The 12498-nt window shown below is 38.7% G+C and overlaps 1 protein-coding gene across 3 annotated transcripts in view; it reads left to right on the top strand.

Annotated features, from left to right (window-relative positions):
- Positions 1-12498, top strand: part of INTU (inturned planar cell polarity protein) — a 34126-nt gene that overhangs the window by 20496 nt on the left and 1132 nt on the right. For 2 of the 3 annotated variants that reach the window (XM_083755536.1, XM_083755535.1), the window contains exons 7-15: positions 143-220; positions 1772-1961; positions 3990-4043; positions 5581-5643; positions 6067-6285; positions 6727-7182; positions 8174-8271; positions 10270-10459; positions 12166-12320. In XM_083755536.1, the coding sequence (XP_083611662.1) occupies positions 143-220; positions 1772-1961; positions 3990-4043; positions 5581-5643; positions 6067-6285; positions 6727-7182; positions 8174-8271; positions 10270-10459; positions 12166-12320 (1503 nt within the window). Of the gene's footprint in view, positions 1-142; positions 221-1771; positions 1962-3989; positions 4044-5580; positions 5644-6066; positions 6286-6726; positions 7183-8173; positions 8272-10269; positions 10460-12165; positions 12321-12498 lie in introns of those variants that run through there. The other variant, XR_014568057.1, reaches the window with a different exon arrangement.

Genomic DNA, 12498 nt, shown 5'->3' with positions numbered 1-12498 from the left:
ACTAGCATTCAATTACTTTCAGTGACATTTAGTTTCAACTAATTAACTTTTCCTGGATTGTGCTCATTTTGTTATTCAGCTGTATCTGTATTCATTGTATTATGTTAGCACAATTTTTAGAGGAGTTGTTTTGGTTTTACAGTGTCCCTCTCTCTCAGCTAAGGAACATGATTGCAGATGTTGTCCGGACTTTGAAATTTATGTATGGCTCTCTGGACAGGTAAAATACTCCTAAATATACACTGTTTTCTAATTACTAATCCTTTTGCAAATTTGGGATTTGGATATGATGTTGTGTTGCTTGAAACCTGATTTCTGGGGAATTTTCATTTGGATCACAAATCCCTGTCCCTTTATTTGCAAACTTACAGTTCTAAAAGTGATTTGCCTTGAAGCAGCATAGTGAGAAACTCAATTTCAAAGCTTTATTGTGTACAGAACTAGCTGGGCAGTTTCAGGCTATGTGTAATTTATGTGTTTCTTTGACATGATTTGCTAAAGGTTATCCTACTTCATTTCTCAGTGACAGAATGAATTTTGTGTGCTGAGCATCATAACTTGCTCATATTTCACTTTACTTTCTAGATGCCACTTAATAATAATAATAATAATAAACTGGAATGAAAGACATTCCATGCTTGTTTAAATTCTTGCATATGCCCTGTGACATTGTTTGAACTTTGTTTGAACAGTACGTCCCCATTCCATAGCTTAAACTTCATTTGAATGTTTCACTATGTGGCCTAGGGAGATGCTCTTGGAGAAACACAAGTCCCAAAGTCATTTGGATGCTGTAACCATAGAAAAGCTGCTGCAGGGGGTGAGGCCAAAGGAGTGTACATTTTTCATATATTAGCTAGTAAAAATCACCTGCTTCTGGGCTCGAGGATTATATTTTCAACCAGGTGCTCTTCCAAGCTTAACTCCCTCCTACCCTAGGCAGGTATCATAGATGCGCAAAACTTGTTGTATGGTTCTTTGGATCACAGTCAATGTCTAAAACATTGTAAAATATGTTCCTCAGTAAAATTTTAGAAAACATTTTATTCACTTCTTATATTTCAACTATTAATATACCTCTTAATTGTCAAACCTCCTTAAGTAGTATTTTTTCATATTAAACATTGTGTGTCATTGTCTTTAAAGATTTAATTTTAGTTGTAATTTAAGCGTTTTACATGAAGGCTAAAATAATGTGTGTGAAATGCTGAAATGTGCGTAACTGAAATTTCCTCCAGTTCCTTTCCTTTTTATACCATTTGAATCTCATGCTCTAAACAGCATAGTTAATGTTACAGATAGGTAGCCGTGTTGGTCTGCCATAGTCAAAACAAAAAAAAATTCCTTCCAGTAGCACCTTAAAGACCAACTAAGTTAGTTCTTGGTATGAGCTTTCGTGTGCATGCACACGAAAGCTCATACCAAGAACTAACTTAGTTGGTCTTTAAGGTGCTACTGGAAGGAATTTTTTTGTTTTGAGCATAGTTAATGGTTTGCCATGAATGCCCCAATCCCATCCACTTTTCTCCTTGCTGTATATTATATATCTAAGTTAGAGTTTTAACTGTGAATTATCATGACATGCAAACAACGCTATTGAAGTTCAAATAGCATGAAAGGGGAAATTATGGTTTGCTGTCTTGTGCTTCCTTCTGCCTTCCAGAAAGTTAAGTCAAACTGTGGTATCCTGCCATAAAACAATTTCTGCCGTGCACACAGGTTATGGAAGGACATTTCTTGTTGTTCTAAATTTTGCTTTATGTTTGTTCAGTGCTTTTTGTCACGTAGGAAATGTTTCTCGGTTGGATCACTTTTTCAACCTGTTCTTCCAGCAAGCCCTTCACCCTGCCAGACTCAGCTCTTGTACCAGTCCTAGTTCTCAACACTATGATAACTGCAGTGCATTGCTTTTGCACAACTTTCCAGGAGTGCGGTGGTTGTGCCTTCCACAAGAAATTAAGGTAACCCTGACCACAGCTTTTAAGAGAATTAACAGATGAGAACCCAAGGTTGAAGAACCCAAGGTGCATAGAGAAATCTTCATATATTACACATATTATAAGGCACAACTCTTGCCTAAAACGGTGTGTTCTCACTCTCAAACCCAAATTGAGTAAGAGGGGGCACATGCCTTCGACAGATGATTAGGGGAGTGGCAAAACAGCATCTTGTCATGACAAACTCACAGCATGAGAGATAAGAGGAGAGAGGAGCAGCAGCTGAAGCACAAGCTCATTCATTCCTTATGGTCCAGCCAGGTTTTGCTTATTATAAGATGTGGGTGGTTGTCCACCCACCTTCTCTATTAAGCACAACCCAGCCAGAATGTAAGGGATCACTCGCTGAGCATGTACACCTTTCTCTTGCACAACTCATCAGCCTAACTCCTCCTCTTTTACATTCCTGCTGGATCAGCAAGAACGTAAAGGAGAAGTCAGGCCCTGATGTGGTGTGCCTGACTATAGCCCACCCGCCTCTTCTAATAAGCTGAATAGTTTTGCTTATTAGAAGATGTGGGTGGCCATAGAAAGGCCTGCCCCCTCACCCGCCCCAGGAAGAGGAAGGTAAGAATGCGGAACATGAACGTAAGGCTTCCTTTTTGCAGCAGCAGGGGAGGGACTAAGGCTCCTGCTGCTGCCACTGAGAGAAGGAACCCTACAGAAGACACACAGGGGAGAAATATTTTGTCCCTCTCATTGTGTGCCCCCCCCAGCAACCAAGAGAAGGAAGTTCATGAAGCCTTGCATCTCTCAGTGGCAGGTGGGGGGAACAAAGCTGCATAAGATGGAGTGGCAGGGCAGACTTTTGCCCACTACAGAAAAAATTTTAGATCAAGCACACTTCATTCTCACAACCTAGCGTAGTGTATGTATGAATTTCAGTAGTAAATCTGAGGTTTAAAGGGCAGCTCTATAGAAATGTGTAGCTCAGAAGATATTTGGGCTTGTATTTCTGAATACTTAGCCCTGTGAAGTGAATGCACTAATAATTATTTAAAAGGTCGCTATGCGCAACTCAGTTCCCATAATATTGTCTGTTAAAAGCATACCCCTTCTCTAGGTTTTGGAGTGATACAATTGTAGTGTGAAGTTTTATATTTTTGATAAATTCAGTTAAAAGAGTAATTTTGCCGCAAAAGTTACTTATCCCATTATTAAGTGGAAGGCTAGCAGCAGTTTCAAAACAACCCCCCCCCCCCCACAAACTGGGAAAAATTGATTGCCTACATGGGACAGGAAGTGTTTTCAGTTGGAGATTAGGAAAAACAGAGAAACTAACTATTTGAACACCAACTGTGTAGCTGGCAATTCTGGCAGCACTGGTTTAAACCTAATTTTTCTCACTGAGATATCTTGTTCACATACTCTGCAGGAAGTGCTTTCTTACAAATTAAGCTCTTTTCACTGTGGAACATATTTTTGGCTGGTACCTTATGGAATGATTATGAAGATCTATAAATAAAAGGTTTTCTTAATGAAACTTACTGTAACACACTAGATCCTGAAGTGTGCAAGTTTAACACTTCTTGGGTGAAACAATGGTAATGTGTGAGAATGTTTTGGAAAATTTCCATAGAGACAAAAACTAAATCCTGAGTGAAAAACATTTTTTCTAATAACTCAGCTGGATACTAAAGCTTTGCCAGATTTCAAGGGAACTTCATGCCTTGTTTTAATCCATGAAAATAGAGAGATTGGCATGTCTATTATATTAAACAGTGGGTTTAGGAGACCGAGAGAGAATATTTTTCTTTCATTTCTGAAGGGGGAAGTATGCAACCACTGGGTGCTTTTCTTTCGACCCTGATTATAGCAATCTACAAGAGTTTGGAACCTGATTTTGCTCTGGTTCTGAAATGCCATCTGCATCTGTTGGTGACTCTGTGTACTGTGTACTATTGTCTCAGTACTGAGAGATGCCAAGGAGGCTTCATCATTATTTGGAATAAATTTAATGCTTTAATGTTTTCATTTGCTAATGTTTTTCAGGTAGAAATTGATACAGCTCTGAGTGAGTTGGAGGCGGCAGACTTTGCAGAACTAGTAAGGAACCTTTATTTTCTTTTTACACACTCTTTAGCCACAGTCAGGGGCACTGCTGGAAGCCCACTGAAACCCCAGTCACAGCAGGAAGACTCTGCCTGAGATCTGCAGCCCCATGGCTTAGCTCATGGGTAGGCAAACTAAGGCCCGACAGCCGGATCTGGCCCAGTCGCCTTCTAAATCCGGCCTGCGGACAGTCCAGGAATCAGCGTGTTTTTACATGTGTAGAATGTGTCCTTTTATTTAAAATGCATCTCTGGGTTATTTGTGGGGCATAGGTATTCGTTCATTCCCCCCTCCCCCGCACAATATAGTCCGGCCCCCCACAAGGTCTAAGGGACAGTGGACTGGCCCCCTGCTGAAAACGTTTGCTGACCCCTGGCCTAGCTGTTCCTTCTTGCGGCTTTCTTCCTCTGACTCAGGAGGATCAGCCACCTCCCATTTGTTCCCTTTCCTCTGGGCCCCAACCTGACTTCAAGGTAGAGAGAAAAGCAGGGAAGCAATGGCTTCTGCTTTTCCTCACTGTCATTGCCTTTGAGAGAGGGTGAAATGCAAGGGCAGCCAGAGCCAGTGCTTGCTTTTCTCTCCCTTTGGACACCAATGAGATTTGGTGACAGCTAGCCAATATTGAATCCACTGAGGGAAGGTGGAGGGAGGCTCTGTAGTGGTATGCAGTGAAATATAACTATCTATGTTTACTTATCTGTAAGCCATTATAAACAGTACAGAAAAAAGAAAATATAATTTTAAAAACTGAGGATTATTACAACTATCTGTTGTACAATGGTTGCTGCAGAATATATTACTAGTAAATAGTATGTGCCTGTTCTACATATACTGACAGAAGCTGTGTGTACATGCTGTAATCATTGTGATATGTTCTTTTGAGCTCTAGACATATTTTATTATTTCTCTCTAATAATAAAGTATTGCAGTTTCTCTAGGAAACTTTAAAACTTGCTTCAGGGAACTTGAAGGTGCCGAAAAGTGATTTTGTTATTCTGAAGTAAATGTAATATGCGTTTAATACTCATTTTAATTAAAGTAGATCTGATTTAGTAAACTGTAAATGTGTACATCCGAGGCATAAAGAAAACAATTATTCTAGCTCTTTCACTCACTTTCTCCCGTTCTGGCTTTTATTCTAAACCTGATTTCACAAGTTTTCAAGAAATACTATACATATGAAAGGCTATGATGTTTTGCTGTTTGTGCTGGAAGAAGTCCCTCTAGTGGCAAGAGCTGCAACTTTGAAAGCAACAGAACTCTGTTCTGACAAACATAGTTTTTGAAAATGAATCTAAATTGATTGATTATGTTAGTTATAATCAGCTTGACAAAATAACTGGTAATTTTGTGACAAATTAGAACTTCTAAAAAGAAGTTTCAAACTTCTTCAGTGTCTATGTATCACTACTGGAAGACATCTGCTGGCCATTTAAAGAAAGTATCCTGAGGAATTAAAGTACTGTGTTGTATAGTGCTCAAATTGCTTAGCTGAAATCTGAAATGGTGTCTTAATTGTTTTGTTTTACAGTCAGAAGATTACTATGACATGAGACGACAGTATACAATTTTGGGCTCATGTCTCTTCTACAAGGTAAGACATTGAACCCTTACCAACATACAGTCCCTGGGATTCTTTGGGAGAAATCATGTGCTTTGAATGTATGGTATGCAATGCAGCCTAAGTCCATGGAAGTGGGAATAATTTGATATGAAATGGCAAAACTTCATACCTCCAAGTCTCAGAGCTTTTATGAAGCAATAGCTTCATCTTTTCAAAGTTCACCTTTGCAGCCTTTGGGGTTAGAGGTTTTGTCTTTAAATATAATGATAGCTGGATTTCTTGGGAATCCAGTGGATTCATTGCTTGGTTACAGGCAATGTGGCAACATTCCCTGGTTGCTATGATTTCTTTCGCAAATAAAACCAAACCCTTGCAGGCAGAAAACTCTTTGAATAAAGAAACTGGTTATATATGATATCTTGAATCTATGCTGTCTCTTTGTTTTTAATTCAGGGATATTTAATTAGTAATCACTTGCCAAAGGAGGATTTAATTGATATTGCATTATATAGCAGGCATTATTGCCTCTTGCCCTTGGCAGCAGAACAGCGCATTGGTCAGTTGGTAATATGGCGAGAAGTGTTTCCACAACATCATATTCAGGCATGTGAAGCATCTTCTGAAGGGTATGAAGAACCCAGAGCAAGATACTTTTTACTCATAGTTGGTCTGGTAAGTTTGCGGGGGGGTACATCTGCAGCTGTTTTTCTGTTAAAATGCATGCTGTGATGAGCATGTGATAAGGTTCCATATATGTCATTTATGAACATTTCCTTTTTGCTCAAGTTATTTGAAAAATATTTTGTGTCAGGTCAACAAAGGCTGTCCTGCTGCAAATAACCCACAACACATGCACACATACTCCACTGAGTGGGGTATTGACATGATACAATACCTTCTCAATTGCAGTACTATACCACTAGAAAAGTTTGGTTGCCACCATCCCTGTCATCATAAATCACATTATTTTTGTCTGGTAGTTGCTTTGCTCTCTAATTTGAGTTCTGAGATTTTGACTCTTGCTTGTTCTGGCTTTTCTGTATTCTTTTGAATGTCACAGACATTGAAAAATGGAATCCTACTAACAAACATATTTTTCCCTTTTTCTTTCAGAGGCACTTTATGTTGAGTGTCTTGTTGGAAGCAGGAGGTTGTGCTTCCAAGGCCATTGGAAATCCGGGGCCAGATTGCATATATGTGGATCAGGTCAAAGCAACTATCCTTCAGTTGGATGGAATAGATCTCAGCATAGATGAGAGTTTGGAATCACCCTCCACTCCGCTGCTATCCTGTGTAGATTGGTTCCTCCCTGCATCGCGGGACAAACTGGAAAGCTTGACCAGCTTGTCTTTTCTCAACAAACTGCAGTACACAGCAGGCACTCCCGCAAGTAAAAAAGTGCCATTTAGTGATTCTTCCTTAAGGACACGTAAGCCTAGTCCCTTAAGAAATAGTGGGATGCCTGACAATGATAGCAACAGCCCTGAAGCAGGAAGTGGGAACCTTAATACAAATCCTGTGCAACTGAAAGGTCCTGGACGACTTGATGGAAGTAATAGTCTGTTTACGGTAATGCTCACTCTTTCCCTAAATAATTTCTTAAAATTATGTTTCCCGCATAGTAATGTGTTGGCACAAACAGCGAAAGCAAGCTGGAGCAGTACTTCCTGAGTGTAAGGGGAGGATGTGGTTCATATCCATGATGTAGCTTCCCAGTCTTACTTCCTTTGGGTTAACTCCTAAATCATTTTCCATCCATAAGCACAGCTTGGAGAAGTGAGAGTTGCCAAAAATGAGTTATGTATATGGGTGTGCCATGTATTCTAATGGGAAGGTTTTTGTCATAGTTGTATAACCCTGTTTCAAGGGTGCTTTGCATGCCGTCATTGCGAGATGAAGTTACCAAAGTGTTCCTCTCTCTTGCCAGTATTCAATAAATACCCAGCTGAGTTCCTTTTTCTTTCACATGGCTTCCCCCCAGCACCTATCCTACAAAGGTTTTTTTCACACTATTTAACCAAACGTATGTGTAAAATAATACACATTAGGTAGTACAGTACTTCTAAATTCCAAACTAAACAACAAGAATCAAGCATGAAATTTTAATTCTGATTGGCATCAAATCAGTTTAGTCTGATCCGCATAATTTATTAAAACTGCATAATACGTCTCTGTGCTGAAAGCTATGGGTTGTATGCAACTAAATTATACTTAGATGCTTTGAAATCTGTGAACACACATTAGTATTGTCCATTATTTATTTGGGTTTACTCAAAGTATGACTTCGTTGGCTATAACGTTTTATCTCTCCAATAAATAGCACAAAACAATTTGTAACAGAAGATTTGTTCAAATTGGTTTTGAAAAGCAATTACATTTTTGAAAATAACCATAAATCTTTCAAAAATAATGTAGCATGTCACTTGATAGCTCAGCATAGGATCAGAAAGCATGTGAATTGCTGAACTAGCTTAATATTTTTAATAACAGCCTTGGTATTTGTATGTTAAAATCTGAATCACACACCTACTGTGAGCTTTTAATTCTGCTTGTTTTTCAGATCGCCAAAAAGAAAAATATTCTTCCAAATCCTTTTAATTTAGGAACCCTCAAAAAGAACCTTACAGATAAGGAAGCTGAACTGTATAATGTTATGAAGTAAGGTGTTACTAACTTTTGTTCTTTAGCTTCTGACTACATTAAGATTTTGTGTGTGGATGTATGCAAATAAAAAAATAAGGCTGGTGTGCCAGTTATTAGACTGCCTATTGGAAAGTGGTCAGTTTCTGAAGCTGTGAATGTCCTTGTGTGGCTGGTAGCCCATCTTTATAACTACATTAAGGTGTACAGCCATTGGGTAGCCAGTGTGCTATGCGAGTGTACACACTTTTCCTTAGAATGAATTGCCACTAACCATGCACCTCCACACAGGAAACTTCCCCATGATTTCTTCACCTTCCCCACTTAAGCTATGTGGGGCAGCAGGAAACGCTCTTTGCTAGGCTTTCCTTGGGAATTTGGTATGAAAACACAAGCTTTTCACTAATATGCATATTTTTTGTGTGCAAACTATTGCGGTATTTCATTACATTTGTTTAGGATTGAATCTGACCCCCCCCCAAAAAAAAAACCCACACAAAATCTTTGTTAATTGTTACTGGTACAGGTTTCCTGCTGTTGTTGCACATTTCTTATAAACTCTTGCTTTAAATAACTTGACTTTTTGATTAATCCTTTTGAGCCCAGTTCTCTGCACTTTTGCTGGGGCAACTTTTTATGCTTGGGCATACTTACTGTCATCTCGTGCTTGGGCATGGGCCATAATGGACTATGCTTAGGAGTGGCCTTGCTGAGAAGTAAGATGGACTTTGAGGGTCTGGACGCAAAGGTCAGTCCAACACATGGACTGACATCCTTTGTTGTTGCTTAGTCGTTTAGTCGTGTCCGACTCTTCGTGACCCCATGGACCAGAGCATCCTTTACTCCTCTATTAATAATGACAGGTAGAATAAACAGCTGATTTCATCTGCTGTCTTAAGCCACTCTTCCACCACAGACAATCCAACCAAAAAGCTTGTCGTTTCTGCTGTGAGCAGGTAGACTACCAGCAAAATTGGAGTGTCCCTGCTTAATTTGACCAAATTCCTTGAAACTGTAAGGAATATAGTTGTGACCCTGCTATAAGTTGGTTCAAATGCCAAATCCTACAAAAAAAATCTAACTTAATTTCAGCCAAACAGAATAGCTTGGAATCTTAAGAGAAGTCACCAGCTTCTTAGGACAGAACATACAAAACAAGTGCTTCAGCAAACTAAGGAAACAAACTTTTACATAGTTCTGCAAGACTGCTTTATTGCAATATGTTGTAATATATTCCACTGTGCATAGTGTTGAACATTCCCATATTATTATATAACAGCTAATGAAAACTCAACTTCATATCAGCTCACTAAATGTTTCCTGTATTTCTCAGTAGTGCAGCAAAAGTTTTATCTCAGACCTAACTAGTACGTTGGTACCTTGATTCTCAAACTTAATCTGTTCCGGGAGTCCGTTCAACTCCTAAAACCATTTGAAAACCAAGGTGCAGATTCTGATTGGCTGCAGGAGCTTCCTGCACTTCTGAAAAACGTTCACTTGCTTCCGGGTTTGTGGCGTTCAGGAGCCGATTTGTTTGGCAACTAAGCTGTTCGGGAACCAAGGTGTGACTGTACATGGAAGTCAAGCTAAAATGATTATAAAGACTGATTCCACTCCCCTCTGTCTTTATAAGCCACCAAAGACAGTACCCATCTCTCTCCCATGATGATAAGTACAGAGATTGTTGGGAGAGTACTTCTAAGCATACACACTGAAATATCCTATCAGTTATCACTTTCTAATTGAACAGATTAGCTTTTAGATGTAGAATATCCGATCTAGAAAATATCACTTGAATATTTTTGTCTATTTGGTTTCTCAACTAATTTACTATTGCCCATGACTATTTCAATAAAACACTATCTATGTTCACAATTAATTAGTATAGAAACCAGCCACGCCCTAGGAAAATTTCTTACTATGTTGTAGCTGATGGGTTTGCTTTGCACAGTAGGTTTTGTGTTCTTAATTGTAAAAAGGTGATGGTTGATTAACTATTTGCTTTTGCTTTTGAAGGTTGACATCTGGTCCTGAAAACACTCTCTTCCACTATATTTCTCTAGAAACAATGCATGGAATTTTTATCACTCCAACACATGCTGAAGTCGCACAACTGAGTGGAACTATCCATCCCCAGCTCATCAAGAATTTCCATCGCTGTTGCCTTTCCATCCGTTCCATTTTTCAACAAACTATGACAAGTGAAGTATGCATCTTTTGTTCCTAACAAGGGAATACTTAGCTACTCACAAGTAAGCCCTACCAAATTCAATGGGACTTTCTCCCAGATAAGTGAGTATAGGATTGCAGCATAACTCTTTCCTCTTAAAATGGGGATAAATTCACTTTTTAAAATAAATTTAACTTCTTAACTGCATTACTATGACAAAATTAACTGTTTATTAATGAAATATGATCTCAATTTAAATAATGGTAGAGCCAGACTTTGTGGAGTTTATAAAGTCTGTACTTCCAAGTAATTCACTTTGTCTCATTCAGGTATGACAACAAACCATGGTTTCTTGTTACAATAATGAGCTGTAGCAAGTATTGGGCTTACACACACCTTTCTACAGTTCATAAGTATAAGGAGAGGATGGAAGGAAGAGAGGGGAGCACTAAGTCTGGAGCGTGCCATGGCATGTCCTTGTATCAAAAAACTATGGTATTTGTGTTAGGTTGAGACATAGAATTTAAGCTCCCTGGAAAGATTGATTCTACCATTCATGAAATCAAGAGAGGATTTGGTTATTGTGGTCTGATTTTACACCTGAACCAGGCTGCTGCATTGTCAACTTTCTTTAGCACAATGGTCAGTACTATGTATGAAAATTAAATCTGTTTTACTATATGTGTTTTTAATCTCAAATTTGATGCATGTGATTATGTCAAAAATAGACATGTGCTTACATAATTTTTTGGTATAAGCTGAGGGCCGAACAAAGTGGATAAAATGTGATTTAAGTGAATTCTTTCAACTGCTAACTTTAATAAGAAAATCCAGCTGAGAAATATATTTAATGATCATTTTCTTCAGTATATATATCTCCTTAGCTGTGGCACCATGCCTAGTTTTATTCTTTATGTCTGCAGCAAAGTCGCTTTAGAAGCAAACATTCAACTTCGAAGAGAAATCAGAGTAATGTTATATCTCCTGAGTATGAAAATTTCTTTTCAATTCTAGCTGTAGCTGAGTAGACAGGTATTTCTTGGTTCATACATCACATTAAACCATAGTTTAAAACAAATTATTATTTAATGTGAAGACACATTGTGCTGATGCATGCTGCTGCTATGTGCTGCACTGCCAGGAAACAAGCCGGAATCTGGATTTTTGTAATGTCTGAATCCAGCATGGTTGGGCTTTTTTTCAGCCGGAACTTGCCAGAACTCAGTTCCGGCACTTCGCAAGTAGGTGCCATTGCCATTATAAGAGAACAAGGGAAGTGGTAATGGTGAGTTCTGGCACCTCTTTTTATAGAAAAATAGTGCTGAGCATGGTTGCTCTCTTCAAACAATCCATGAACAGTAACCAAGGTTTGTTGTTGTCTTACTGCTTATAGTTTGTTTGGAGAGAAACGAACAACGAGTCCACGTTCAGACAGCACAAAAAGCCAGACTCTGGTTTGTTTCGTGACATTGCAACATTAGCACTTTTCAGGAGTGTGCACCAAGTACACTGTATGGTCACATTAACCCTTAGTTAAAAACAAACTATGGTCGAATTTGATGTGTGACTTCAGCCAGTGTGGACAGCTATTTATCAAAAGGTGTAAAAACGTCCTGTCATAACATTTCAGAAAATATTTGATCTATGTTTTATAACAGACAGTGAAAGCAAGGTTCCTATTCCTTGCTCATAATGCTAATTCAAATTTCATTGCCCATTTACTTTCTTGTTTTTCATTACAGACTAAAAAGACTGCAGGTAATAGAAATTCAGACCGCAGAAAAGCAAATTCTGGCCTACATCAAGTGAAAGAACATGGGGTGTTGTTTGAATGTTCTCCTGACAACTGGACGGACCAAAAGAAACCTCCACCAACTATAATGTACTGGGTTGTGGGGTAAGTGAGCAATAATATACCCTTTTTCTGTTTTATGGACTGCCCAAATCCTCAAAACTTCTGTTTTCCAAAGTTTGTAATTCAGCATCTTTTACATGGGTGGTCTTAGTCACTTCCCTAATACAGCTATCTATTTTTAACTTTTGTACCACAAAGGATGAAAACGTAGCAGAGGATC

Source organism: Podarcis gaigeae, assembly GCF_964106915.1.
Source record: "Podarcis gaigeae genome assembly, chromosome: 9".
Taxonomy (NCBI): Eukaryota; Metazoa; Chordata; class Lepidosauria; order Squamata; family Lacertidae; genus Podarcis; species Podarcis gaigeae.
This window is presented reverse-complemented; position numbering and strand designations above follow the sequence as displayed.